Below are 27,334 nucleotides of genomic sequence, written 5' to 3' on the forward strand. Positions count from 1 at the left end.
AATCATAAGAATCTTATCCCATTCTCTTTTCACTACACCCATTTAGACAAGATGAAAACTATTCATTGGGGATTCTATCTTCCTTCACACGCTCTTTTTTTTTGTGTGTGTGTGAATTATATGATAGTTTACATGGGAGAACTTTAGTTTTACATTCATTCCATCGTATATCATCTCACTGCCATGGTTCCAATCCCCTCCATGCATCCTCAGCCACCCAAAGGGTATATCCCAGAAACCCGCTCCCTACACTTCCCCCTCCTCCCCCCAGTTTTCGGCCCACAGTCCCTTTCCCTCTCTGGGTCCAAAGTCCACAGTCATTTCATCACTCCATGTCATCATCTCTGTCTCCATCTCAGGCATCTGTTTCTCTGGGTAGGGTTCCACTCTCGGATCTTTTCTGTTGATGATCCCAGAGACCTCCGAGAATTTTCTTCTTTCATTTTAAAAAGAGTTTTGTTAGTTACAGTTGAGTTGATGCAAACTCATCTGTGCAGTATCTAACTTTGTCATGGGGTTTCTAGACTGAGCTTCTGGAAGCTGGCTGCCAGGCCTGTCCTTTGACTTGCTTTTGGGTGGGTTGAATCACCAACCTTTCAGGTAGTAGTCGAGTGCTTAACCTTTTGTTCATTTTTCTTTTAGGCTCACTTTTATTTTATAAGTGAGAGTGGCAAATATTTTTTTCTAGTTTGCTGTTTTCTTTTGTAATGTAATTTTATTTTTTTGGTAATATAATTTTATAATCTTTTCATATAGTTCTTTTATTTCGTATGACATCTAGATTTTTGTTCCATGAGTAGAAATCAAGGTACTCATTTCTATGTTTTCTTCTAATATCTTCATTGTTTCATTTTGTTGCTAACATCTTTGATCCATTTAATTTAAGAAACTGGGTCTATTTTTTTTTTTTTTCCATAAATGGTCACCCATTGTATTCATTTTATATTCCCATCTTTTCCCCATTTTGAGATACTGAATTATTGTATAAGTTTACGTCTATTTGGGGACTTTGTGTTTTATACTATTTGTCTGTTTGGATTCTCATGTCCTAATACCAGTGTTTTGATAATTGAGATTTTATTATCTTCCAACATTCAATAGTGTTAGTCTTTCCTCATTTTTCTTCTCTTTCAAACCTTTTCTGGCTTTTCTTTTTGTAATTTTTTCTCCCATTAATTTAGAAATCATCTTGTCTAGTTTTAAAATAGATTCTGTTGGAATTTTTATTGAGACCAAAATAGTTTTATAAATTAACAAAAGGAAAGTTAACATATTTATAATACTGAGTTTTCTTTTCAAGAATATAGCATACAATGAATTTTAATTAGTTGTCAACATTTAAAAATCAAAAAAAAAAAAAATCTCATAAAAGTCTAGATTTCTAAATGCTCTTTGAAAATAAGCAACAGCCAAGTGGTTATGAGTTGGGCTGCTATCCTCAGTGTCAGCAGTTCAAAACTACCAGCTGTTTCGCCTGAGAAAGATGATGTTTTCTGCTCCCATATAGATTTGCAGCCTCGGAAATCCTGTACAGCATCGCTGTGAGTTGGAACTGACTCCACAGCACATAACAACAACAACTTAAATTACTTGTTGGCTGTACCCTTTATGTGAGGTTTGTGCTTTTTAGCTAGCCCTAGTTTTCTCTTCATCACTTCCCAGATATATGTTACCTGCCTTGTATCTATAGAATTTGCAACCCAAATGAACTTGTAGAGTTGGATGTCTGTAATCAAAATAGGATCTCATGATTACAAATTTTTAGATTGGATCCATTGTGCCGTGCTGTTATGATTGTGTTGTTTATTACTGTATTCTGTTAATATTGTATACTTTCCCCTTTCCAACTTAAAATCACCTGTTAAGCAATCTTTCTATACCTTCACTTAAGTCTGAGAATATTGAACAGAACAGGCTGAGAATAGAAAGTCTTAATTAAACCACTAGAAAAGTCATGCACTTACAGTGACAATGAGAGCCAGGACTCAGTGGGGCTGCCTTGTTTTTCTGCAAAGTTTTCCATGTTTGTCAGGGTGCAGCATTACCACTTTTCAGTCACTCATTTTAGTAGAAAATATTTGAGTTTTCCTAACCTGACAAGTTTACACCTACGCAGATTCTGGCTTTTTGCAGGTTTACTGTAGTACTGTTTGCTGATGGCTGTTAACACTGTGTGGAGTCCTGGTATATCGCTATAGGATAAGCATGACCATAAGGTCCGCAGTTCAAACCTGCCAGCTGCTTCACAGAAACCCTTTACAGGGTTGTTATGAGTTGGAACTTATTGGACAGCCCTTAGCAAAGACAACATTGGCACTGTAAGATAAGCCATGGACTGTTAACTACAGGGTCGAGGTACAAACCCACCAATTGCTCTTCGGGGACTCTGCACAGGGTTGCTATAAATTGGAACCGACTCAGTGGCAACACATTTTAATTAAAGAGCCAAGGTGGTTCAGTGGCTGAAGTGTTTTACAGCAAACTAATAGGTTGGTAGTTTGAACCCAACACTTGCTCTGAGTGAGAAATATAGTCAACTTCCAGAAAAATTGTTATTGTTAAGTGCCATCAAATCAATTCTGATCCATAGCAACCCTGTATAGGGTTTCCAAGGAGCAGCTGGTGAACTTTGAACCACCGACCTCGCTGTTCAAATGACTTTGCAATCTGACGCATTAGACCACAGCACCATACCAGGACTCCCTGGAGAAATTACTGCCTTAAAAATAGTTATACTCTGTTTTGTAGGGTCGCTTTGAGTCAGAGTTAACTTGACAGCACTGGGATTGATTTATTCAGCTAGTTTCTGTCATATTGTCACATAATTTTATTAGCATTGAACTTGTAAACTTGGTCAAATATTGCACTATAGTCATGTACTTAGAAAATGGATAATTTCAGGGCACTAGTTGAGACTTTATAAACATTATATTTTAGGTATTAAGTTCCACATTTTAGTAAAATGGCAATGTGATTTAGCATGTAGCTTGATATAGAGAAGCTTTAGGAAGATATAAGTCTACGGGAATGTAAATGTTTGTCTTAAAAAAGAGGTATCTATTTTTTAGAAACAAATAATCCCAAGGAGACACCTAAGAAGCAGAGGGGGAAATTAACTTTATGTAAACAAGAGTTTTCTGTCAGGTATTCAAGTTTAGAGTGAGTGTACTTCTAGAAGATCAGCAATTAACCATTGAAAAAAAGAAAGACAAATGGTGAGTTGAAGTTTTTTAGCTTTTTATTTTGCCAAGTTGAGTTATTCTTTAAAATGACAATCACTCCTTATCATTGTCATTTAAAATAGTTTCTGGGCATAATTTTAGTGTTTTATTCCCTGCCATTGGAAGTGTTACTATTTGCTGACTAAAAAGAATTTAAAATATTTAAATTTAATAACCACCAGGGAGAACAATTTTACCACAGTGAAAACTGTTAGTCAACTGTTCAGCAGCAAAAAAATAGTATTCAGTGAAAAAACTCCTTATTTCTTAACATAGTTGGTAAACACCGTGAGATCTGACCCAAGCTTATACCTGTGGAGTTTCCTCTATAGTCTCTGACGATTTGACTGGTGGTGTGCTCTGCTCACACCACACCCCAGAGTGGTCAGCTTCCCAGCCCACGAAGCAAATAAAGCTGAGTGACTTTTGACAGAAGACTTGCTTGCAGAATGGGGAGAAAGATAGTGCGTCCAGGTACTAAATTGGTAACACTAGGTTTGCTGGTTGGCTAGAGCTAAGTGCCTTCAGGCTGTGGCTTATAATGGAATGGTATATGTACCCTTTAAGCATTTATTAGCAGCCCAAAAAGAGTTCTGTAACACTGTGTTGGCAAAGAGAGAGGTTTGCCTGTGGACATGGCTAAGGATGGGCTATCCTGATTGGATACCCTGAGCATTTTTCTAAGCCTACATTGTAATCTGTTAACTTCCCTAATAAAGTCTGTAACTGTGAATATAGTGTCTGAGTTCTGTGTGGCCATTTCAAGTTCAAGTTGAATAAGATTAAAATAAGTCCATGGGAGCCAAAATATGACCTTGAGTATTGTTGTGTACCTTCATGTTGGTTCCAACTCATAGTGACCCTGTATGGGGTCCTGTAAATCCTATAAATACAGGATTTCTGAAAGTGGCTAGTGGGTTTGAACAGCCAACCTTGTAGTTACCAGTCCAGTCCTTATCTTACAGTGCCATAATAGGGCTCTAAGAAAGCAGAAGGTCATTACAAAGAAAAGACCAAAGTGGATGTCAAAAGAGACTGACACTTGCTCTTTAACATAGAGCAAAGTGAATGAAAGAAATGATGAAGAAGAGAAGACAAAGTAAGGTATCATAATAAAGACCTGGAGTTAGAGAATCAGGAAGGAAGAACACCTCATCATTTCCAAGCAGAAAGAATTGAAGAAAACAATTCAAGCCTTGAGTTGAAATATTGAAGAATTCTATGGGCAAAATATTGAATAATGTAGGAAGCGTCAAAAGAAGATGGAAGAAATACATGAAGTCAGTGCACCAAAATATTTGTTAAACGTTCAAGTATGTCAAGAAGTAGCATATGATCATGAGCCTGTGGTATTGAAGGAAGAAGTTCAAACACTGTGAAGCCATTGGTGAAAAACAAGGCTCCAGGAATTGACAAAATACCAATTGAGAAGTTTCAACAAATGGATGTAACACTGGAAGTGTTCACTTCTATATGCCAAGAAATTTGGAAGAAAGCCACTTGGCCATCAGACTGGAAGAGTTCTTTATTTGTGCCTATGGAGTCCTGGTATGGCACTGCAGGATAATGAACTGGACCACAAGGTCAGTTTGAACTGCAAGGTCAGAAGTTCAATCCTCACCAGGCACTCCTGAGAAACCATATACAAGGTCACTATGAGTCAGAACCGACTACACAGCACATAACAACAACAAAACGAAGATGATCCAACAGAATGCTGTGGTCTTTGATTTCCACCAGTAAGTATTTTAAGTCCTCTTCACTTTGAGCAAGCAAGGTTATAACATCTGCCTATCGCAGGTTGTTAATAAGTCTTCCTCCAATCCTGAAGCCATGTTTTTCTTCATATAATTCAGCTTGTTGGATTATTTACTCAGCATACAGATTGAAAAAGTATGGTGAAAGAATACAACCCTTGCGCATACCTTTCCAAATTTTAAACCATTCGGTGTTCCCTTGTTCTGTTTGGAGAACTGTCTCTTGATCCATTTCAGATTGCATATTTGATCAATTTCAGATTGAAGAAGTTAGTAGAATTCTTCTAGTTCATCCTCACTGGCTTTTGTGGTTGGTCCATAAATTTGAATAATAGTGGTATTAACTGGGCTTCCCTGTAGGCTCATGGATATTATCCTATCACAGACAGCATTGTACCTCATGACTGATCTGGATATGTTTTTTTTTTGACAATGAATGCAACACCCTTCCTTTACAATTTGTCTTTCCCAGCATAGAAAACCATGTGGTCGTCAGATTCAAAATGGCCAATACCAGTCCATTTCAGCTCACTAATGCCTAAGATATCGATATTTATGCATTCCATTTCATTTTTGACAGCTTCCAATTTTCCCCGATTCATACTTCGTACATTCCACGTTCCGATTTTCAGTGGATGTTTACAGCTGTCTCTTCATTTTGAGTTGTGTCCCATCAGCCAATGAAGGTCCTGCGGGCTTTTCTTCCACAAGCTTTACTCCTTTTGCTTTATCACGAACAACTCCACTTTGAGGAGGCATCTCTTACTCAGTCGCATTTGAGTGCCTTCAAACCTGAAGGGCTCATTTTCCAGCACTGTATCCGACAATGTATCTCTGCTATACATAAGGTTTTCAGTGGCTAAAAATTCGGAAGTAGTTCATCACTCTTTCTTTCTAGTCTGTCTTTATCTGGAAGCTCATCTGAAACCTGTCCACCATGGGTGACCCTGCTGGTTATGTAAAATACCAATGGCATAGCCCTCAGAATCACAGCAATTCACAAGCCTCCATAGTATGACACACTGACAGAAGCGTGGTTGCTGTTTGGCTTTAAATGGAAACTGTCACTTTAAATTTCGAGGAGATCAGTGCACATACATAGTAGAACCCTCCAGGGGTGGGGGTGGGGTGTCCATTCGCTCAAACACCCCCTCAAGTCACCAGAATGGAGGTGCACAGACAGCTAGAGACCAATGAACAGATACCAAAAAATGAATTTCCCCACCTGTATCTCCACAGTTCCGTGAGGCGTTAGTGGCTTTTCTGATCCTTCCCCCTCTTGGTGTCTCCCAAGATGTCGGCTCCGGGAATAGCTGAGTGTCTTAAGTTAGAAAGCAATGGATTTCTTGATTCTGCCACAAATTCCACAAATTCCTTTATATTTGGCTCAGAGTTATAGCACCATCCCCTGAGCCTGCTTGGCCCCATATTCTGTGTTGTTGGTGATGGAGCTCCTCACTGCATGTCTACCCGATCCGCCATCTTGACTGTATTTTTCGTAGGGTTATATAAATGTTGAAAACACTCTGCTTTAGCATTATATACCAAAAATGTTTTAAAATTTGGATATACACCAGTGCTTTTTCTATATGAGATGTTCTTTCTTCTGGAATATAAAAAGCTTACTTCCAGATTAGTCTTTTAGGAGTCACATAAATAATGTTGTTGTTAGGTGCCAATGAATCTGTTCCAAATCACAGCAACCCTGTATAGGATTTGAACTGTTGACCTTTTGGTTTGTAGTCTAGTGGTTATCATGCAGCACTACAAAAGTCTGTATTTGATATTTTTAAGTGCCATTGAGACTGTTCTGCCTCTAGTGACCCTGTATAGAGTTTCCAAAGCTGTAAATCTTTGTGGGAATAGAAAGCTTCATCTTTCTCCTGCAGAACAGCTGGAGAGCTTCAAATGCCAACCTTGTGGTTTAGAGTCCAGTGTTTATTGTACAGAGATACTACACTCCCCAACCTATAATAATTCAGTATAAATTTAGAATAAAGTGTTTTATATTTAAAGTTCATTACTATGTGGTACTGTAGCATAAGTACCGGACCATAAGGTTCATTTGAACTGCAAAGTCGGTGCTTCACACACACCAGCTGCTGCTTGGAAATCCTGTATAGGGTCACTATGAGTCAGAACAGACTCAACAACACTTAATAACAACAACTGTCATAGCTTTGTGGTGTGGCACTGTAGGATAAACACTGGACTGCTAACTGCCAGGTCAGCGGTTCAAACCCACCAGCCTCTCCTCAGAAACCCTATTCAAGATTGCTATGAGTGGAGCTGATTTGATGGCATTTAACAACAACAATAGTGAAGTTGCTGTAAAGTGAGTTCCAACTCTTAGGGACCCTGTATAGGGTTTTCAAGGAGAGACTGGTGAGCTGGAGCCACTGACCTTACCAATCAAACTGACCTTGCTGCCCAGTTCATTAACCTGCCAGGCCATACCAAGGCTCCTGACTATTATAGCAAAACGTCATTGAAATGACCTAATTTCAGCATTCAGTTGGGCAGTAGATTTCTATCCTTCAGGGTTCGGAACTCTTAAAGTTATTATTGATAAGTGCTATCAAGTCGTTTCTGAATCATAGCAACCCTGTATAGGGTTTCCAAGGAGCTATTGGTGGGTTTCAGTGCTTATCCTATAGTGCTTCAACAGGACTCTTAAAGTAATACTCTATAAACATTCAAGAAATTAATTCTAAAATGTATGTCTTTTAGTATCTGAAATTGTGATATGTCTGTCACTATCTGCCACATGACTATTATGGAGCAGTTGTCATTTCCTAAGCATAACATAAGCTTGTTGTTTATATTGGTGTTAATATTGTATATATATCATTGATATTAATATTACTGTCTCTTCATTTGGGCAATGTACACTGTTGGTATAGTACACATGTTTAATTTCTATTTAAAATGTCTTTGAAAGATTATACTATTATTCAGCATTTAAACAAAAAGTTCTTAAATACGAATGTAAATTAGAGAAAGGCTCAGAAACAGATCAATAGAACATAAATCTGATGTTAGTAAAACAAATATTTGTTGTTAAAGAAATGACAGCATTTCTGTCTTTTCTTGCAAAGCAACAATCAAGTGTTCTATGAACCAAGCAGAGTACCTCAAGACAGAAGATACTTTCAAATTCCTTGGATAATTCTAAAGTCTGAACATAATCCTCAAAGTTATTTTGCTAATTTTAATATAAAAATTCTAAGTGGTATAATTTCATAGTTTAATTTTCAGCATTTTTCCCTTCATGTTATAGTAACAATTTGGATTTAGTCACTTCCATCTAACGTCCCATATATTTATTAAAGCATTTAGGTATCATTGTGATTGGTAACAATTTTGGTTGTTTTCATTTCTCAAAAAAATATTTTTTTTTCCTACATTTAAATTTTCAGCAGACATTTTGTTGAGAAAATTTGTATTTCCTTATCTGTATTTCGCAAACTACAAGTTTTGGAAAAATTTTATAGGCCTTTGTTAATCTTCTAGATAAACTACTATTTAGAGGAACAAGTACCTCTAGTTGGGTTTTTTTTTTTTTTTTTTTCTATGTAAGGCAATGATGACAGAACCATAATTTTCCTCTGTTAGAAATATTGGGAATGATATAATTCTGTAACCATATGGTCAGGTTTTCAAATTAGCAAGTATCCTGTTAGATACTTTACACACACATACACACACAATAATAATACCTTCTTTAGAAACCAGCGAAAAAATCCATTTTCTGCTTAGTTCATGATACTGTTTGGTTTTGCCTTAGCTTTATTTTCAGGACACAATGATTTGCACAGTGTAATAAATATGATAAGCAACATTTTATGCTCCAAATCATTTAGTAGAGGGAACTCATGGACAGAGAGGTGAGTACAGCTGTTAACAGGAAAGAGCTTGTAATTGTTGATGGTCAGGAATGTTGATGCATTTGATCTTCCATAGTAGATGAGCAAGAAAACCATGGGGTATTTATACACAGAAATTCCCAATATACTACATGTCTGTGTTGACTATGCATCAGATGACTAATTTTTATCTCATTCTGACCCAGCTAATTACACCTATTGCAATTGCTCTTCTTAAAGAATTTCCACTTATACCCTATATTACATTTACCTCGTCAAGAGTTCTTGAGCTAAAGATCACAGTGAATTTACTAGTGTGAGACGGTCCAAACTCAGCAATCTTAACCATTATTGTACAGGTTTTTTTAATACATTGACTAGATCTGCTGGGAAGTAATGGTCGTTATATGTAAGGCTGAGTCTGATGTAATCTTCCTTGTTTTCATTCTTTTTCCATAATATATGAACTTCAAAATGTTGCAGTGTATATTATTACTTCTAATTGTTAGTTATGTCCTGCAGGAACTTTTTTTTTTTTTCCTTGTGGGAAACATTAATGAACTATTTGCAAACCATAAACCATACATAAGCATTGGTTACAGAATTTTAATGAGTGCTCATTATTAAATTTAAATTGCCTTTTTTCATCTTCTTTTTCTAGGATTTTGACATGTCATTATCTAGAGCAATAATGAGCATCGACCTGTTTTGGATTAGTTGATGACCTTTGGAAATGATCTAATATCTGCTACAGAGAAGCTGAATATATTCCATTTGGACCGTACAATCCAAATAATTACTGAAGTTTCAAAATGACAGATCCAATGATGGACTTTTTTGACGATGCCAACCTTTTTGGTGAGACCTTAGAAGGTTTGTCGGATGATGCATTTGTACAACCAGGACCTGTTTCACTTGTTGATGAATTGAACTTGGGTGCAGAATTTGAACCTTTGCACATAGACTCACTGAGCCATGTTCAGAGTATTTCAACACATCAGAAGATTGCTGAGTTTGAACATTTAAACCAGTTTGATTCACTAAAATTTCATCAAGTCAATCAGTCTTTTGGTAGCCCAGCTGAGCATGTGTTATCTCCACACTCCCAATTTAATTGCTCTCCTATCCACCCCCAAAATCAGTCCAATGGTTTGTTTCCAGATGTAGCAGATGGAAGTCCAATGTGGGGCCACCAGACCGCTACTAGCATTTCAAATCAAAATGGGTCTCCTTTCCACCAACAAGGACATTCACACTCTATGCATCAAAATAAAAGCTTTGTGGCACACCAGGATTTTGCCTTATTTCAGGCCAATGACCAGCAAACACAGTGTACATCATTACGCTCACAACAAAACAGAAATAATCTTAACCCAGGGCAAAATTCACTTAGCCAGTCTAAAAATTTTATGGATGTTAATGTTTCTGGTCCACATAGAGTCAGTGTTAACCACCCACCACAGATAACTAATCCATCTACTTCACAACAGTCTCTTTCCATGCAGCAATTTTCTCAAGTGTCAAATCCTTCAATACACTTCCTCAAGTGTAGCTCTCATCAAGAAGGAAATTTTAATGGACCTTCTCCAAATATGACTTCTTGTTCTGTAAGTAATTCACAGCAGTTTTCTTCACAATATTCCTTTTCTAGTAATCATATATCATCAAACAGTCTTCTTCAGTCCTCAGCAGTCCTTGCTTCTAATCATACAAATCAGACTTTATCTGATTTTACTGGAAGAAATTCCTTTTCACCTCATAGGGTAATCAAGCAAGATTCCACCCAGCATATTCTAAACCCCAATACATCGTTGAATTCTAATAATTTCCAAATGTTACATTCTTCACATCCTCAGGGTAATTATAGCAATTCAAAGTTATCTCCTGTGCACATGAACTTCCCAGATCCGGTTGACTCAGGAACTCAAATGGGCCATTTCAATGATCATGTAGAAACGAATGGCTTTTCATCTTTAGAAGAGAATTTACTTCATCAAGTGGAGTCTCAGACTGAGCCATTCACAGGACTTGACCCAGAGGACCTTCTTCAGGATGGTCTCCTTCCCCAACTTGAGGAGTCAACATTTGGGCACAATAGTTCCAGTCATGTCTTAGATCATGACCTTGATCGGCCCTTCACATCCCATCTCATAACTAGGCCTTCGGATATGGCTCCAATTCAGTTGCAATGTCAGGCTCGGAGCTGGCATTCATCACTTTCTAATCATCAGCACTTACATGACAGAAATCGCCTATGTTTACAGCGACAGGTATGTACTCTTTTGCTTGTATTTGGGTGATTTGGGGTAGGGTGGATTTTAGTTACTGGGTTAATTGTGTATGAGGAATATTCAAGATTTCTAAAATTTGTAATCGTTAACTGAATATGAATATTTTGATGTAGATTTATATTGTTTGAACAGTGTTACATTTGAAAGTGATTCCTTGGTTTATTCAGATCAGTCAACTAATTTTTATATTTAGAAAATCACAAGGTCTTAAGTCCTCTCATAACTTATAAAATATGAGTGCCATTAACTGAAAGATATTTTGTCAAAACAAACAAAAACATTGTTTTAAATAGGATAGACATTATTAACATTTCTAGAAAAAAATACATAAATTAATAAGCAAATTCTGAAGATCTCAATTGATAACTAAATAATGAGCATAAGCTGAAAAGAAAAAAAAATTAAGAGAATAGTACACAACCTTAATAATGCAATTGGAAATGTTTTGCTTTTACTTAAATTTGTTGTTAATGCTTAATACTGGCAACTATATGGTGAAATTGCTGCTTCCATGATTTTTTTAATTGACACATATTTTGGAAAGCAATTCTATGGTATGTTTAAGGCTATAAAGTATTTCATTATAGTAATCTAAACATCACAAAACTAGTATACCCAGAGATGTTTGTGTTATTATCTTTATAAAGAACAACTGGATTCAGCAGTTTTCTGATCCGACTGACATGACTTATTACAGACATTAAAAAACTTTAAACACTAACACTAAGAAAATGTTAATGATACGGGGAAAACATAATTCAGAATTAAGATCATAAAGGAAAATTGTTAAGAAGGGGGTGTCTGGTACCAGACTACCTGTCATTAGCCACGTGACTTGTAACTAGTTAAATAACTTATCTAGGCTTCGTTTTCTTCATCCTAAAGTGGTGGTGGTGAGTGGTGGTTGTGTGCTGTCAAGTCAGTTCTGATTCCTAGTGACCCGGCAGAGGGTTTCCAAGGCTGTACATCTTTACAAGAGCAGAAGGTTTCATCTTTCTCCTGCTAAGCAGCTGGTGGATTCAAACTGCTGACTTGTGGTTAGTAGCCCAACTCTTAACCCAGTATGCTGCTAGGGATCTTTCATTTTTAAAGTAGAGAACAACAATACCAAAACCACAAACTCATTGTCATAGAATCCATTCAAACTCATAATAACCCTGTATAGGATTTCTGACACTGAATATTTATGGAAGCAGAAAGCCTCATCTATCACCTGGTGAGTTTGAACTGCCAGGTTAGCAATCCAGTGCTTAACCTACAGTGCCTCCCTGACTCCTTGGGGAATAATAAACAGGATTTGTATAATAGGACTTTGGAGTCCCTGTGGGATGCAAATGTAAATGCATTCAGCTGCTAATTGAAAAGTGGGAGGTTCTTCTTGTAGAGTCAACTCCGGAAAAAATCAGCCATTGACAAACAAATGGAGCACAGTTCTACTCTGACACACATTCAGATTGGCAATTTCTTGTTCTGTGTTGCCTAGTCAGTTCCAATTCATTTACCTGTATAAAGTTTTCAAGGCTGTAAATCATTGTTTTTGTTGTTGTTTGGGGCCATCCAGTTGGTACAGGCTCATAGTTACCCTAAGCACAACAGACCGAAACACTGCCGGATCCTGGGCCAACTTCACAATTGTTGCCACTCTTGAGCCCATTGATGCTGCTACTTTGCCAATCCATCTCGCTGGGGGTTTTCCTCTTTTTCTCTGACCCTCCACCTTGCCAAGCATGATATCCTTCTCCGATGATTGGTCCCTCCTGACAATATTTCTGAAGTATGAGAGATGAAATCTGGCCATCCTGGCCTCCAAGGAACACTCTGGCTTTACTGTTCTTTTGGCAGCCCATGGTAATTTCAATATTCAACTCCAACACTATAACTTAAATGCATCAGTTCTTCTAGGATCTTCCTTATTCATTGTCCAACTTTCACATGCATATGAGAGGTTATTGAAAATACCATGGCTTGTGTCAGGCACACCTTAGTCCTCAAGCTGACATCTTGGCTCTTCAAAACTTTAAAAAGGTCTTGTGAAGCTGGTTTGCCTAACTCAATACATCCTTTGATTTCTTGGCTGCTGCTTCCAGGAGTGTTAATGGTTGATCCAAGAAAAATGAAGTCTTTGACATGTCAGTCTTTTCTTCATTGATAAAAATGTTGTTTATTGGTCCAGTGGTGAGAACTTTTGTTTTCTTTACATTAAGATGCAATCCATCCCAAAGGCTGTGGCCTTTGATCTTCATCAGTGTTATAAGTCCTCTTCAGTTTCAGCAAGTAAGGTTGTATCATCTGCATGCATCTGCATGTGGCAGGTAGTTAAATGAGTCTTCCTCCCATCTGTTTTTTTTTTTTTTTTTTAAGTTTTTATTGTGAATTGAGTGATAGTTTACATGGGGGAACATCAGTTCATTTCATTGTAATGATTACAATCGCCTGCATGCTTCATCATTTAACAGTATTTGCTTCTGTTCCCTCTGGTTTTTTTTTTTTTTTTTAAGAAAGGCACCAAAACACTCAGGAATATACAATCATTCAAACAGCCAAAGGGCACACCCTGCCTTGAGCAGGCAGAACACATCCCCTCTCCCTCAATGAGTCCAGAATCCTCAGCTGCTCAGTCTATCCATGTCGTCATCTCTGCCTCCATCTCTGGCATCGCGGGTTCTCTGGGTATGGTCCCACACTCTGTTCCTGCTCTTCTCTTCCTCCCATCTTGATGCCATGTTTTTCTATATATAACCAAGCTTCTTGGATTATTTGCTCAGCATACAGGTTGAATAAGTATGGTAATATACAGCCCTGTCCTAATTTTAAACCATTCAGTGTTCCCATGTACAGGTTCTTCATGAGCACAATTAAGTGTTCCAGAATACTCATACTTTGGAATGCTCCTTAATTTTTACAGGGGTGGAAAACCTCACTTTTCTCCCACTGAGTGGTAGGTGGGTTTGAACTGCCAACCTTGTAGTTAACAGTCCAGTGGTAGGTGGGTTTGAACTGCCAACCTTGTAGTTAACAGTCCAGAGCTCATCACCACCAGCACTCCCAATGGCAGTTGTTGTTAAGTGCCACTGTCAAGTCATTTCCAACTCATAGTGACCCGAAATAGTGTTTCTGAAGCTATTTATGAGCGCTAGAGCCTCATCTTTCCCCTGCAGAGCAACTGGGGGACTCCAGCTGCTGACCTTACATTTAGCCGACTCATAATTTACTACACCACCAGGACTTCTTTCTTTTTTTTTTTCTATAGTAATGTGAAAATATGCATATGAGAAAAGATTGGAAGGAAATACTGTATTTTATGCAAATAACACGTGCTGTAGTTGCATAAAATATGTTGGGTTGTTTTAGGGCAGTACAATTATACTTTCTACAGTCTTTGTCTTGTAAGTATATTATTTTTATAATGAAAAATGTACTTAATATGACATTTTCCTGAAATCCTATTGTTAAATTAAGGATTCATGAAATGCTTTAGTATCTTGGTTACCTCTGAAATTTGGTAGACAATGAAATATAGCACAGTTCTTGAAATTAAGTATGTTGGGATCAGTTTTTCATTTCAAAGTGTTGAAGTACTTAACAAAGGTAAAAGCTTTATCTTTTCATTGGGTTGGGTTTTAGTATTATCTAAAATGGTATTTTTAGTACATTTTTTTGAAATATCTAGGTATATGAAGTAGTTATGTGACATGGAGTTGGTTCCGACTCATAGGGACCCTGTACAAGGTTTCCGAGCCTATAAATCCTTACGGGAGCAGAAAGCCTTATCTTTCTCCTGCAGAACAGCTGGTAGTTTTGAACTGCTGACCTTGAGGTTAGCAGCCCATTTTGTAACCAATATGCTACCAGATAGGTAGATTTAGTGGTAATTTAAAAAGCACTTAGAAACTTTCCCTCTATCTACTTTTTCTGTGTGGCAGCTGTTGAGTATTAAGATTTTACTGGAGCAAGATCTCCTTTACAGGAAGGAGCAGGATCCACAGCTTAGTCACAATGACTCCTGAAAAAAAAAAAAAGGACTCCTGTGCTAAATATCCAGTGATTTAATCTAGGGTTATATATCCATGTGATATATATAGATTTCTTATGAACTTATATAGCCTATGATTTATTAACTTCTTTATTTTATTTTTCTAAGACTTTGTCATCTTTTAAATTTGTGTGGGTTGTTTTTTTAATTCATGTTTTTCTAAATATATTTCCCCCTGGCTTATAAATTTCGAAGAAATGGAGGGAAATTATTAGATACTAAATGGAGTCCTGGCGTGGTGCTGCAGGATAAGCTCTCTACGGATGGTTTGAACTGCCAGATTGGCGAGTCAGACGTGCCAGCCACTCCTTGGAAACCCTATTCAGAGTCACTTTGAGTCAGAACCAACTCAATGGCACTTAACATCAGCAACAAAGTAGTAGTCCCTACTACTTGAGTCCCTGGTATGGTCCCAGCTGCTCCTTGGAAACCCTATACAGGGTTGCTATGGGTGGGAATTGACTTGACATCACTTACCAACAACAACATGGCGCTGTAGGAAAAGGACTCTATACTAACAGCAGGTCAGTGATTCAGACCCACTAGCCGCTGTTTGGATATGCTTTAAAGGGTCCCTAAGAGTCAGAAGTCCTGGTGTGGCACTGTGGGCTAATGAGTCAGACTGCAAAGTCTTTTGAACTGCAAGGTTGGTGGTTCAAGCTCACCAGCTGCTCCTTGGAAACTCTATACAGGGTCGCTATGGGTCGGAATCGACTCAATGGCACTTAACAACAAGAGTCAGAACTGACTCAAAGTCCATCAGTAACAACAATAAAGTAATCCATAGGAGCCCTAGTTAAGCACTCAGCTGCAAACTGAAAGGTTGTTGGTTCAAAAAGACCTGGTCATCTGCTCCCATAAAGACTGTTGTTGTTAGATGCTATTGAGTTGGTTTTGACTCAGAGCCACCCTTTGTACAATAGAACAAAAGGATGCTGGGATTTAAGCCATTTTCACAATCCTTGCTGTATTTGACCCCATTGTTAAAACCATTGGAGGTGGGTAGTTTTCCTTTTTCACCAATCTTCTGATTTAACAAACATGATGTCCTTGTCTAAGGACTGGCCCCCCTGATGATACTTTTATGTCTCACCATCCTCACTTCTCAGTTTCATTCTGACTGTACTTCTTTCAAGACAGATTTATTTGTTCTGGTAGTGAATGGTATATTAATATTCTTCACCAACATCGTAATTAAAAGGCATCAATCCTTCTTCAGTCTTGTTATTCATTATTCAGCCTATGAGACAACTGTGGATTGAGTTAGGCACACCTTAGTCTTCAGAGTGTTATCTTTGCTTTATAGAGAGATCTTTTGCAGCAGATTTGCCCAATACAAATGCATTGTTTGGTTTCTTGACTGCTACTTCCAGCTTCCATGGACAGTGATTGTGGACCCAAAATGAAATGAAATTCTTAGCAACTTCACCTTTCTCTTTGTTTATCATGATGTTGCTTATTGATTAAGTTGTGAGGATTTTTGTTTTCTTTATGTTTAGGTGTAATCCATACAGAAGACTTTAGTCTTTGATCTTCATCAGTAAGTGCTCTCAGTCCTCTTTCCTTTTTTTTTTTTTTTCTCCTAAAGTTTTTATTGTGAGTTGAGTGACAATTTACAGGGCAGATCATCAGTTTTACATTTAAAAAATCATACACCTGGTTTCATTATAATGATTATAATCCCCTCCATGTACCATCAGTTGACAGTATTTCTCTCTATTCATTTTAGCTCTTTCTTTTTAAACACTCAAGGCATATATAATAATTTTATACTACCAAAGGGCACATTCTGCAAGTGTGCCTCCTGGTCGCCAGTTCTCAGTTCCCCTTTTTCCATGACTCTAGAGTCCTCAGCTGCTAGCTCTCTCCATGTCTTCATCTCTGCCTCCATCTCTGGTGTTGCTGCTTCTCTGGATAGGGACCCATATTCCACTTGTGCTCTTCTCCCTTAATGGTCCTAGGATCCTATGTTACTGAACAATAAGATTAACTACTCCCCCATTTTTATTTCAAAACCTCTACCTTTATAGTTGTGACAATTGCAATTAGTCATAATAATTACTATTGAATCATAAGAATCTCATCCCCATCTCTTTTTACCAGACCCATCTAGACAAGATGGAAAATATTCGGTGGGGACTCTTTCTTCCCCACACACTCTCTTTTGAAACCCTGTAAGCCAGTCACTTCTTGCCTTTATTGCCCCCTCATTTTAGGTATCCAATGGCTAGGTTGCCTGTCCCTATCTACCCTGTATACAGAGGAGATAGCATTGATACTTGATGTGAAGACTCCTTCCCTCTCTGATGGTAATTAGAGTTACTACCTCTGTGAGTATAGGTCAAGTTTATTAAATTGTAGATATTTACCCTCATTTCCTTTATCAAAAATTGTTTTTTGTGTTTTTTAAATCTTCCTCTAGTTGAGTTCTGATTATCAAGCCATCGAGGCCAGGTCAAATGGATACTATCTGCCAGTTTGGGTGTTCTTGTGCATCTTCCCTCACTTCATATCAGCTGGATGCTTCTCTCTCAGCTATAGCACTCTGTGGCTATGTTCTTGGCCATGGGCTTAGGTGTCCCCAGGTCTTACCACACTTTGGACCAATCAGCCCTTCCTCTTCTCTCTCTCATCTCCAATTCAGTGGGAGTCTATGGAACATGGTTGAACTCAGCCTATTTCTTCATTGCTGCCTTTCCCCCTCTTCCACTCACCAGTAAACCAGTGTGGGTGTCAGCAAGCTTACATGCCTGCTTATGTGTTCTTTGAGTTTCATTCTTAGAGAGGGGTTTGTCCTGAAGGAACTTGATTGCTTGCCTTGATGGCTTCCCAGCGAAAAACTTGCTTATTCTTGTAGTAGCCAGTCATACTGCCATTTTTGTTTTGGGTTATTCCTGCTGATTTTTCTTGGACGATTTATTCTTTTGTCACTCTAGCTGTTCCAGTCTGATTGTCCTTTCTAGTGGGAATGTTCCACCTCAGAAGGTTCTGGATGGGGCTCAGGATTCCACCTAAGGTCCTATACACTGCAAATGCTCCGTAAGAGGCCTATTTCACTGGGCAAGTTCTAGAACCCCTTTTAGGTATTCCAATCAGTTATAGGCTGAAGCTTTCTGTAATCGTGTTTCCCAACATTCTTTTCTATTCCACTCAAGTGTCTATTTTACAATAGTAGTAAACGGAAACCAATATTCATAAGACAGTCTAGCCTCTTAATATTATTACCCCTCTTCAGTTCTCTTTACTTTCAATAAGCAAAGCTGAGTCTTCGTTCAAGCCTGATAACACAATCTTCTTCATATAGTCTATCCTCCGGGATTATTTGCTCAGCATACACATTGAATAAGTATGGTGAAAAAAGATGGACAGTTTAGGAAACCCTGTGGAGCACTTCTACTTTGATGAGTGGGTTACTATGACAAAAGAACTGACTGCTCACCCCCGAAACATAGTTCCTGGCCCTAACATATAAATAGCATTCCAACTGAGAGAAATTTCTTTCAGACCCAACATTTAACACATTAAACAACAAAGCATAATAACTACCATAATTAAAAAATAATAATGAATGTAAACAATATTTTAATATTTGTAATAGCTGTTATGTGAATTCTGTTGGTGGCAAAGTCTGTGAATATATATATATATATATATATATATATATATATATATAAGTTAACTGCTGTCAACTCGGTTCCGGCCCATAGTGACCCTGTATAGGGTTCCGAGGAGCTATTGGTGAGCTTGAATCACCGACCTTGCGGTTCAAACTGACTTTGCAGTCCAGCGCATAACCCACAGTACCACACCAGAAGTCTATATAAATATAATTTTTTTGTTTTACTTTCAAACCCCCAGGAAAGTTGAAAGAATAGTTTGAATATTTCTATACTTCTGTCACTAACTGTTGTCAGCCTTCCTACGCTGCTCGTATCTCTCTCATCTCTCTCTATCTTTCTCTCTCTCTCTCACACACACACACACCTCTCTTACCAGACTATTTAAAAGTAGCTTACATACCTCCTGTATCCTGAATACTTTCATCTGTGTCTTCCCCTATATTTTTAAAATAAAAATGTTGAGAATAATATATAACAAAACACACTATTTCACAGTTTCTACATTTACAATTCAGTGGCACTGATTGAATATTTTCTGAGTTTTGCAGCCATTCTTATCCTACTATTCTGAGTTTTTTTGAAGTTTTTATTGTGAATTGAATGATAATTTATATGGGAGAACATCGGTTTTAATACTTATCGTATTTCGTTTCATTGCAATGATTGCAATCCCCTCCATGCATCACCATTCAACAATATTTGCTTCTATTCCCTCTGTTTTCTGGTTTTGTTTTGTTTTTTTTTTTATGTACACAGAAACACTCAAGAATATATGTAATTGTTTAAACAACCAAAGGGCACATTCGACAAGTCTGCCTCCTGGCCACCAGCACACATGAGTCCTCTGTGATTCGCTGCTTCCCTAGTAACGTAAACTCACTATTCTCTAACTTTCTATTGAATAAATTCTAACTCATGGTGAGCCTCATGTGTATCAGAGTATAACTGTGTTTCATAGGGTTTTCAGTGGCTGAGTTTTCAGAAGTTGCCAGACCTTTCTTCCAAGATACCTCTGGGTAGATTAGAACCTCCAAGTCTTGGTTAGCCACTGAGTATATTAACTATTTGCACCACCCAGGGAACTAGATTAGTTTCTTGTTAAATAATTAGGTCACTGTAAGTTGAAATGTACTTGACAGCAAAGGGTTTGTTTTTATTTTTTTTAAATACCCTAATCAAGTTGATAAATAAAACTCATCATCAACGTCTTATATGCTCTAAGTTTTGATAGTGAATTGTCTATGCTAATTAAGAATCTGTTAAAACACATTATATGTTTGAAAATTATAATAAGTAAATAATAGCTAATTTTGTGTATATTATATAATCCTATGTAAAGCCAGAGCAAAGGATTAGTTGTACTTTATTTTATATCCATTGACCTAAGAATATCTCAGGCTCTTTGGGTTTTTTTTTTCTCTTTTTTTACAGTAGGAAATTTTCTTGAGTCAAAAAGTAGCAAATACTTACATAATAAAAAGAAACTTTTCACACCACTGTGTGATAGACAAAAAGAAGAAAAAAACTACCTAAGTAAAAATTTTTAGATAATCCCACTGAATAATAAAAATTTTAATGACGTAACCATCCCTGTAAGGAGTCTTGGTTGGTACTGTAGGATAAGCAATATAAACTGCTAACCACAAGGTTAAAATCCACCAGCTGCTACTTGGAAACCTTATACAGGGTCTCTAGTTGAAACCAAGTCAACAGCACTTAACAATAACAGCCATCCTTGTATTTTATAACACTACAGAATTTGTTTAAATCTTTATACATTTAGTACAGTATTTCTTATAGTTTTAAAATTTCGATTGTTTAATTAAGTCAAAGCATAAAATGGAAGTTTTATCCAGGAATTTCCCTTTGGGATGCTTTATTTCATTTAAAGTGTTTGGTTTTAACATTTCTATCAAATCTTAATGCTGGAACAAAGTCTGTTTGAACTGCTGCTCCTTGGAAACCTGTAGCCTGGTTGCTATGAGTCAGAACTGAGTTGATGGGACTTAACAACAACACAAATCAAATCTTCTAGATTAAAAACTTCTGTTTTAACTGGAATATTTATGGAATGTTAGCTGGTTATGAAATGTGATCTAAATTATTACAATATATACTATATTATAGAAGAATTGAATTATGCAAATAGAAACTCCAGTCGTTAACAGTAGCTTTAAGAAGATTCATATGGATACTTAAGGGGAGAGGGAAAATAGAAAGTGAATTCTCTGGGTGAAAAAGAGGCAGCAGTTGGTTAGAAATTTGTGAATTAGTGCAGTGGGAAACTATAAAGTCAATCAACGAAATTCTTTGTTGTGTTTAATTTTATTGGTAAAGTGTATTCTTGTACATTCTTTGTTGTATTTAATTTTATTGGTAAAATGTGTTCTCAAATACCTTTAATTGACAATATCTGAAGTTGGAAAACAAGTGAGAATTAGTACTTACAGAGCTGTCAGACTTTATTGCTATTATTGTAATTCAGGTACAAATCTATTTGGGAACATTTAAATATGGGTGACCACATTTTTTAATTTATATGATTGAATTGAAATAATTTCAAATTAAAGTATTTTAATACAATATGGTGTATGTGGTATATGGAAAGAAGTAATGAGCACATAATTGGAAGGTGTGGACTGCAGTTTTCTATTAAATCAATATTAGCTATGTTCAGCGATGCAAACAGTACCTTCCACATTTACTATGCTTTAATACTTTAACGAAAGGAGAAAGATCTTGAAGGTTTTACCTTCATATTTTCATATACCTGGAAAGAGTACAAATTTACATTGACCATTTCATGGAATCCACATTATAAAGTTAGATAGTTCTACTCTTACCTTACAAAAAGTAAAAACAAGCTGAAATATAATTTTGAATTAGCTAAAAACGAAAAAGCAGGCTTAGATATGTCATGTATAACTTGCTGTTCCATAATTAGCTACCAGAATTCTGTTTTCAACTCTATAGTGTTTAAGGATGATCAACAGTGAGATTGAAGAATTTACATTTAACCAGTTCAGTAAAATACATTTAAAACTGGTTGTCAATACTTTAAAAAAAATTTATATAAGTAGTTTTGGATGTCTTAAATATTTAAGCGATGTCTTTAATGTTAAATGTACCCTTATTTTAGCTTCTGAAATTTAGATACACACTGCATACTTGTAAATGTGAATGTTGTTGTTAAGTACCATGGAGTTGGTTTCTACTCTTGGTGACCCTGTAATAGAGTTTCAGAGGCTGTAAATCTTTCCGGAAGCAGAAAACCTTATCTTTCTCCCGCGGAACAGCTGGTTCTGACCTTGAGGTTAGCAGCCCAATTCGTAACCACTAGGCTACTAGAATAGCATCCCATATTTTAGAAATGTTCAATTTTTAGAGGCTTTATTTGTTCAGCAGTTGTTGGATGTCTGCCATTTGTAAGAGATTCTTCTGAGCACTGAGGTTACAAAGATGACAAAGATAGGGTTCTTGGCTTGTTCCAACACAAACTGAAATTAAATAGTACTTTTCCATTGATGATGTTGTTAAGTGCCATCCAGTCTGTTCTGAGGAGCAGTGGGTGGACTTGAACTGTCAAATTTGTGGTTTGCAATCCAGTACTTATCCTACCGTGCCAAACCAGGAGTCGCACTGACCTATAATTTCAAAGATGTTCTCATTTAATTTTTGATTCATTGACAATGGTTTCTACCACTTTCCTGTTAGCCCTCTGGGTTATGTGAGTTATAATGAGTGATTCAAACACTAGAAATTCATTTCCCTGACCCATTCTTTTGAAAATAGGTGTTCCTTTGAGGTTCTAGTTTAGCTGGTTGTTTCATGGGTTTGTGGCAATGTTTATTTTCTCTTTCTGCATTGTTATTAAGTGCCATTCAGTCAGTTTACACTCTAGCTACTCTGTATATGGTTTCCTAGGAGCAGTTAATGGGTTTGAACCAACCTTGTGGTTAGTAATCTAGTGCTTATCCTACAGCGCATAACCAGGACTCCTATTCATATGTGCATGTATATTTATTTTAGCAATCTCTTCACCATTAGAACATTAGCTCTTTAAGAGTAGGAACTTTGTCTGACTTGTCAAAATTATTTCTCTAACAGTAATATAAATAAATACTATTGAATGGATGACTATAAGTACAAATGAGTGAACAAATAGATCAATGAAATTATTTGTACTCACAATCTTGTAAAGTATAAATTTTATTGCTTGAGGGATCAGATTTACAAGTTGAGATTTTTCTTCCTTTGTGGATTTGCTTGTTCTAGATTTCTCATATAAATGGAATCAACACTATATGGTCTTTGTGAAAGGATTCTTTCACCTAGCATAATGTTTTCATGGTTTATCCATGTTGTAGCATGTATCAGTACTTCAGTTCTTTATTATTGACAAATAATATTCTGTTGTATAGATAATGCCATGTTTTGTTTATAGATTAATGAGTTGATGGACATTTGGGTTGTCCCCCTGCCCTGCTTTTTTTTTGGGGGGGCGGTTATTTGAATAATGCTTCTAGGAATATTCCTATATATAAGTTTTCATATTGCTTTGGTATATTTCCTGGAATGAAACTGCTGGGTCATGTGATAACTTTATTTTTAATATTTGGAGTACTTCTAGATGGTTTTCCAAATCGGCTGCACCATTTTACATATTTTACATTCCAACTAGCATGTATAGAGTCCTGGTCACTGTGGGTTAATGTGCTGGACTGCAAATATGGTTTCATTCACAGGGTCGGAGGTTCAAACTCATCAGCCACTCCTCAGAAACCCTATACAGAGTCACTATGGGCCAGAACTGATTCAACGGCACTTAACAACAACAACCAGCATGTATGAGGGTTCTGATTTGTCCATATTCTTTCTAGTTCTTGTTAACTCTCTCTCTCTTTCTTTTTTTTAAATACCATGATAGTGGGCACAAAGTGGTATTTCATTGTGGCTTTGGTTTGCCTATGATGGCTAATGATATTGAACATCTTTCCATAATGATTACTGGCCATTTGTATATCTTCTTTGGAGAAATGTCTATTTAAGTCTTTGCCTACTTTTTAATTTGAATTATTTTGTCATAATTGAGTTGTAAAAATTCTTATGTGTTCTAAGTACCAGTCTTTTATCACATGTATAGTTTGCAAAAGCTTTTTTTCCCATTTTGTGGGTTATGGTTTTTTATTTTTAATATTCTATTATGCTTTAGGAAGTAAAAGCTTACAAAACAAATTAGTTTTCCATTAAGTGCTATATATTCAGATTGTTCTGTGGCATTGTTTGCAATCTCTACAATGTGTCATCATTCTCTTCATTTCTACCTTGGATTTTCCATTGTGAGTTGACTTTTACTTTCTTGATGGTGTCCATTATTGAAGCACAAAAGTTTATAAATTGATTTTGTCCAGTTGACTTCATTTTCTTTTGATGCTGTGCTTTTAGTATCATATCTTAAAAACCCCTGGATTGTGAATTAGCACAGTACCAAGGTCATAAAGATTTTCGATTATATTGTCTTGTAAGAGTTTTATAGTTTTAGCTATTACACTTTTAAATTAATTTCTTTTATGTAGTGTGAGACAAGGAACTCTGATAAAATAATGAATTACAAGCTGGGTTGCTACCCTCAAGGCCAGCAGTTCTAATCCACTAGTTGCTCCTCAGGAGACAGTTGAGGCTCTCTGCAGTGTCAGTGGTTCAAGCTCACCAGTTGCTCTTCAGAAATTCTATACAGCATGGCTGTGGGTCAAAACCTACTCGACAGCACATAGCAAAAGTAATTCAATAGTCCCAGTATCATTTATTGAAAGACTTGGATTTATCTTTTGACCTTCATTTCTAGTCCATTGATCTACATTCCTATCTAGCTTTATCAATTTCTGCAAAGAAGCCAACTGAGACTTTTGACATGGATTGCATTGAATGTATAGATCCATCCATGAACATTGGATGTTTTTCTATTTATTTTGGCCTTTAGTTTCTTTCAACAAAGTTTTGTAGGTTTCAAAGTATAAATTTTATACTCAATTTGCTAAGCTGTCCCTAAGTATTTTACTATTTTGTATGTTATTGAAAATGAAATTATTTTCTTAATCTCATTTTCAGCTTGTTTATTGCCAGTGAATATAAATGATATTTTATATTGATTTTGTATATTGAAACTTTGTTGAATTTGCTTATTCTAATAGTTTTCAGCTGATTCTTTAGGTTTTTTTATATACAAGATCATTTTATCTGCAAATTGTTGTTGTTGTTAAGTGCCGTCGAGTCGGTTCCGACCCATAGCGACTCTGTACAGGGTTTTCAAGGGTGTAAATCTTTACGGGAGTAGAAAGCCTCATCTTTCTCCCGCGGAGCGGCTGGTAGTTTCGAACTGCTGACCTTAAGGTTCGCAGCCCAATTCGTAACCACTACGCTACTATCTGCAAATAGAGAGTTTTAATTTTTTCTTTTCCCTGGCTAAAATATCTAATGCAATGTTGAATATAAGTGGCAAAGGTGAACATCCTTGCCTTGTTCCTTGTCTTAAAGGGAAAGCATTCAGTCTTTCACTACTAAGTAGGATATTTAGCTATGGGTTTTTTGGTGTTTTTTTTTTTAAGATACCCTTTATTAAGTTAAGGAAATTCCCTTGTCTTCCTAACTTGTTGAGAGGAGGCAGTGAATTTTGTCAAATGCTTTTTCTCATCTGTTTAAATTATATTGTGCATTTTACCCATTATTCTGTTGATAATGCTAGTTCACATTTTGCTTTTGGTTGTTAAATCAACCTTATATTCCTGAGATCAATCTGACTTGTAAGTATTACTGGATTTGATATGCTATGATTTTGTTAAAGATAGCTCTGTTTATAGTCATAAGAGGTTTTGGTTTTTAGTTTGAATTCATCATTTATAGAACTGTTTTCTGTGTCTTTGGTTTTTGGGTTTTTGTAATTCATCTGGAATTATTGCATTTAGATTGACTACTCAATTAGCAAATTACATTCACAGCCTTTGGTCGGGATGTAGCGTTTTTGATTCTGCATTTCCTTCTGTATGTTACAAAGTAATGGAAAGGAGAGGTCTAAGTGAAGATAAATTTAGTTTTTGTTTAAATAATGTCACTAAAAAAGATAAAAAGTTAATTTGGCCAGTATATCCGGTTATAGTTTTAAAAAACAGTGGGGTAGGGGGCTTTTGGTAAAAGTTTACACAGCAAATTAGGTTTAGCAATCAATAGTTAATACGCAAATAGTTTCATAACATTGGTTGTATCTCCACAATGTGTTAGCATTCTCCCTATTTCTTCCCTGGGTATGAGTTGCTTCAGGTTTTCTGTTTGTTACATATTACAGAGGTATGACTTCATGTATGTAGCACTGTAGAATAAACACTGGATTGTGACCCACAAAGTTGGCCTGTTCTAATCTACCAGCTTCTCCTTGAAAACTATACATGGTCACTATGAGTTGGAACTGACTGGACGGCACTTAACAACACCAACTTAATGTTAAATTCAACATTAGCTCATCCTTCTCATTTAAAATCTGTTGCCATTGTAGAAATGCCACATTGAGCTGTGTGTGTAACTTAAAGTTTCATACTTTTATACTTTAAAAGAAACTAAATCACTTTTAAAAGATACAGAAGAGTATTTTTGACTATGATTAATGTCAATGATTTTTTATGATTTTGCTCCATTTTATTCATTCAAGTTCATTTTCTACTAGTTCTCTGTGCACTTCTCAGATTGAACCTTTTTAATATGTTGATAAGTCTTTGGTACTTGCAGTAGTCTTCTCTATGGAGAAAATACAAGACACCATCTCAGAATTATTTATGAATATAAATGTTTTAACATCTCACAATAAGGCTAGGGCTTAGGAAATTTTGCTCTATATAAATTTTTGCTTTATTTGTTATTAGTCTTTTGCTCATGCTTGTGTCTTTTAAATATCTCTCATTCTCTTTTCATCATAAAAATTAGCATGTTCCTCAGAACACCCTTCTTAGTTTTCCTTCTTCTCCAGGCTTCTTGGTGGTTTAGTTACTCCCTGAAAACATCTGGTCAGTTATGACTTTGTTTTCTTTTCTCATATATTCATAAATTAAAGATATATTTTATGTTTATGATAAGAATATTAGCATTTTTGTGGCAATATTCAGTCCTTTTTTTTTTTTTTTTTGCCTCCAGAGAGTGTTGTAGCATGTTGCTGTATATGTAATAAGTTTTGAGCAAATACTTATTAAATTATATAGCACTAGGAGTCCTGGTTGTGGTGCTGTGGGTTAACGCACTGGACTGCAAAGTCAGTTTGAAGCACAAGGTCAGCAGTTCAAACTCACCAGCTGCTGCTCGTAATCCTATGCAAGGTCACTGTGAGTCGGAACCAACTTGACAGCACTCAACAATAGGCAGTAGACTACTACAAGGTATAGAAATTAGGATCATATAGTCCTGGGGTCGCGCTGTGGGTTAATGCGCCAGACTGCAAAGCCATTTGAACTGCAAGGTCGGCAGTTCAAGCTCACCAGCTGCTCCTCGGAAACCCTATACAGGGT

The 27,334-nt window shown here is 36.5% G+C and overlaps 1 protein-coding gene across 2 annotated transcripts in view; it reads left to right on the forward strand.

The window, feature by feature from the left end:
- Positions 1–9,510: 9,510 nt before the first annotated feature.
- Positions 9,511–27,334, forward strand: part of CHD9 (chromodomain helicase DNA binding protein 9) — a 169,541-nt gene continuing 151,717 nt past the window's right edge. For both annotated transcript variants that reach the window (XM_006863516.1, XM_006863517.1), the window contains exon 1: positions 9,511–11,114. In XM_006863516.1, coding sequence (XP_006863578.1) covers positions 9,657–11,114 — 1,458 coding nt within the window. In that variant the 5' untranslated portion in view covers positions 9,511–9,656. The remainder of the gene's footprint in view (positions 11,115–27,334) is intronic.

This window comes from Chrysochloris asiatica, unplaced genomic scaffold, assembly GCF_000296735.1.
Source record: "Chrysochloris asiatica unplaced genomic scaffold, ChrAsi1.0 scaffold00055, whole genome shotgun sequence".
Classification (NCBI taxonomy): Eukaryota; Metazoa; Chordata; class Mammalia; order Afrosoricida; family Chrysochloridae; genus Chrysochloris; species Chrysochloris asiatica.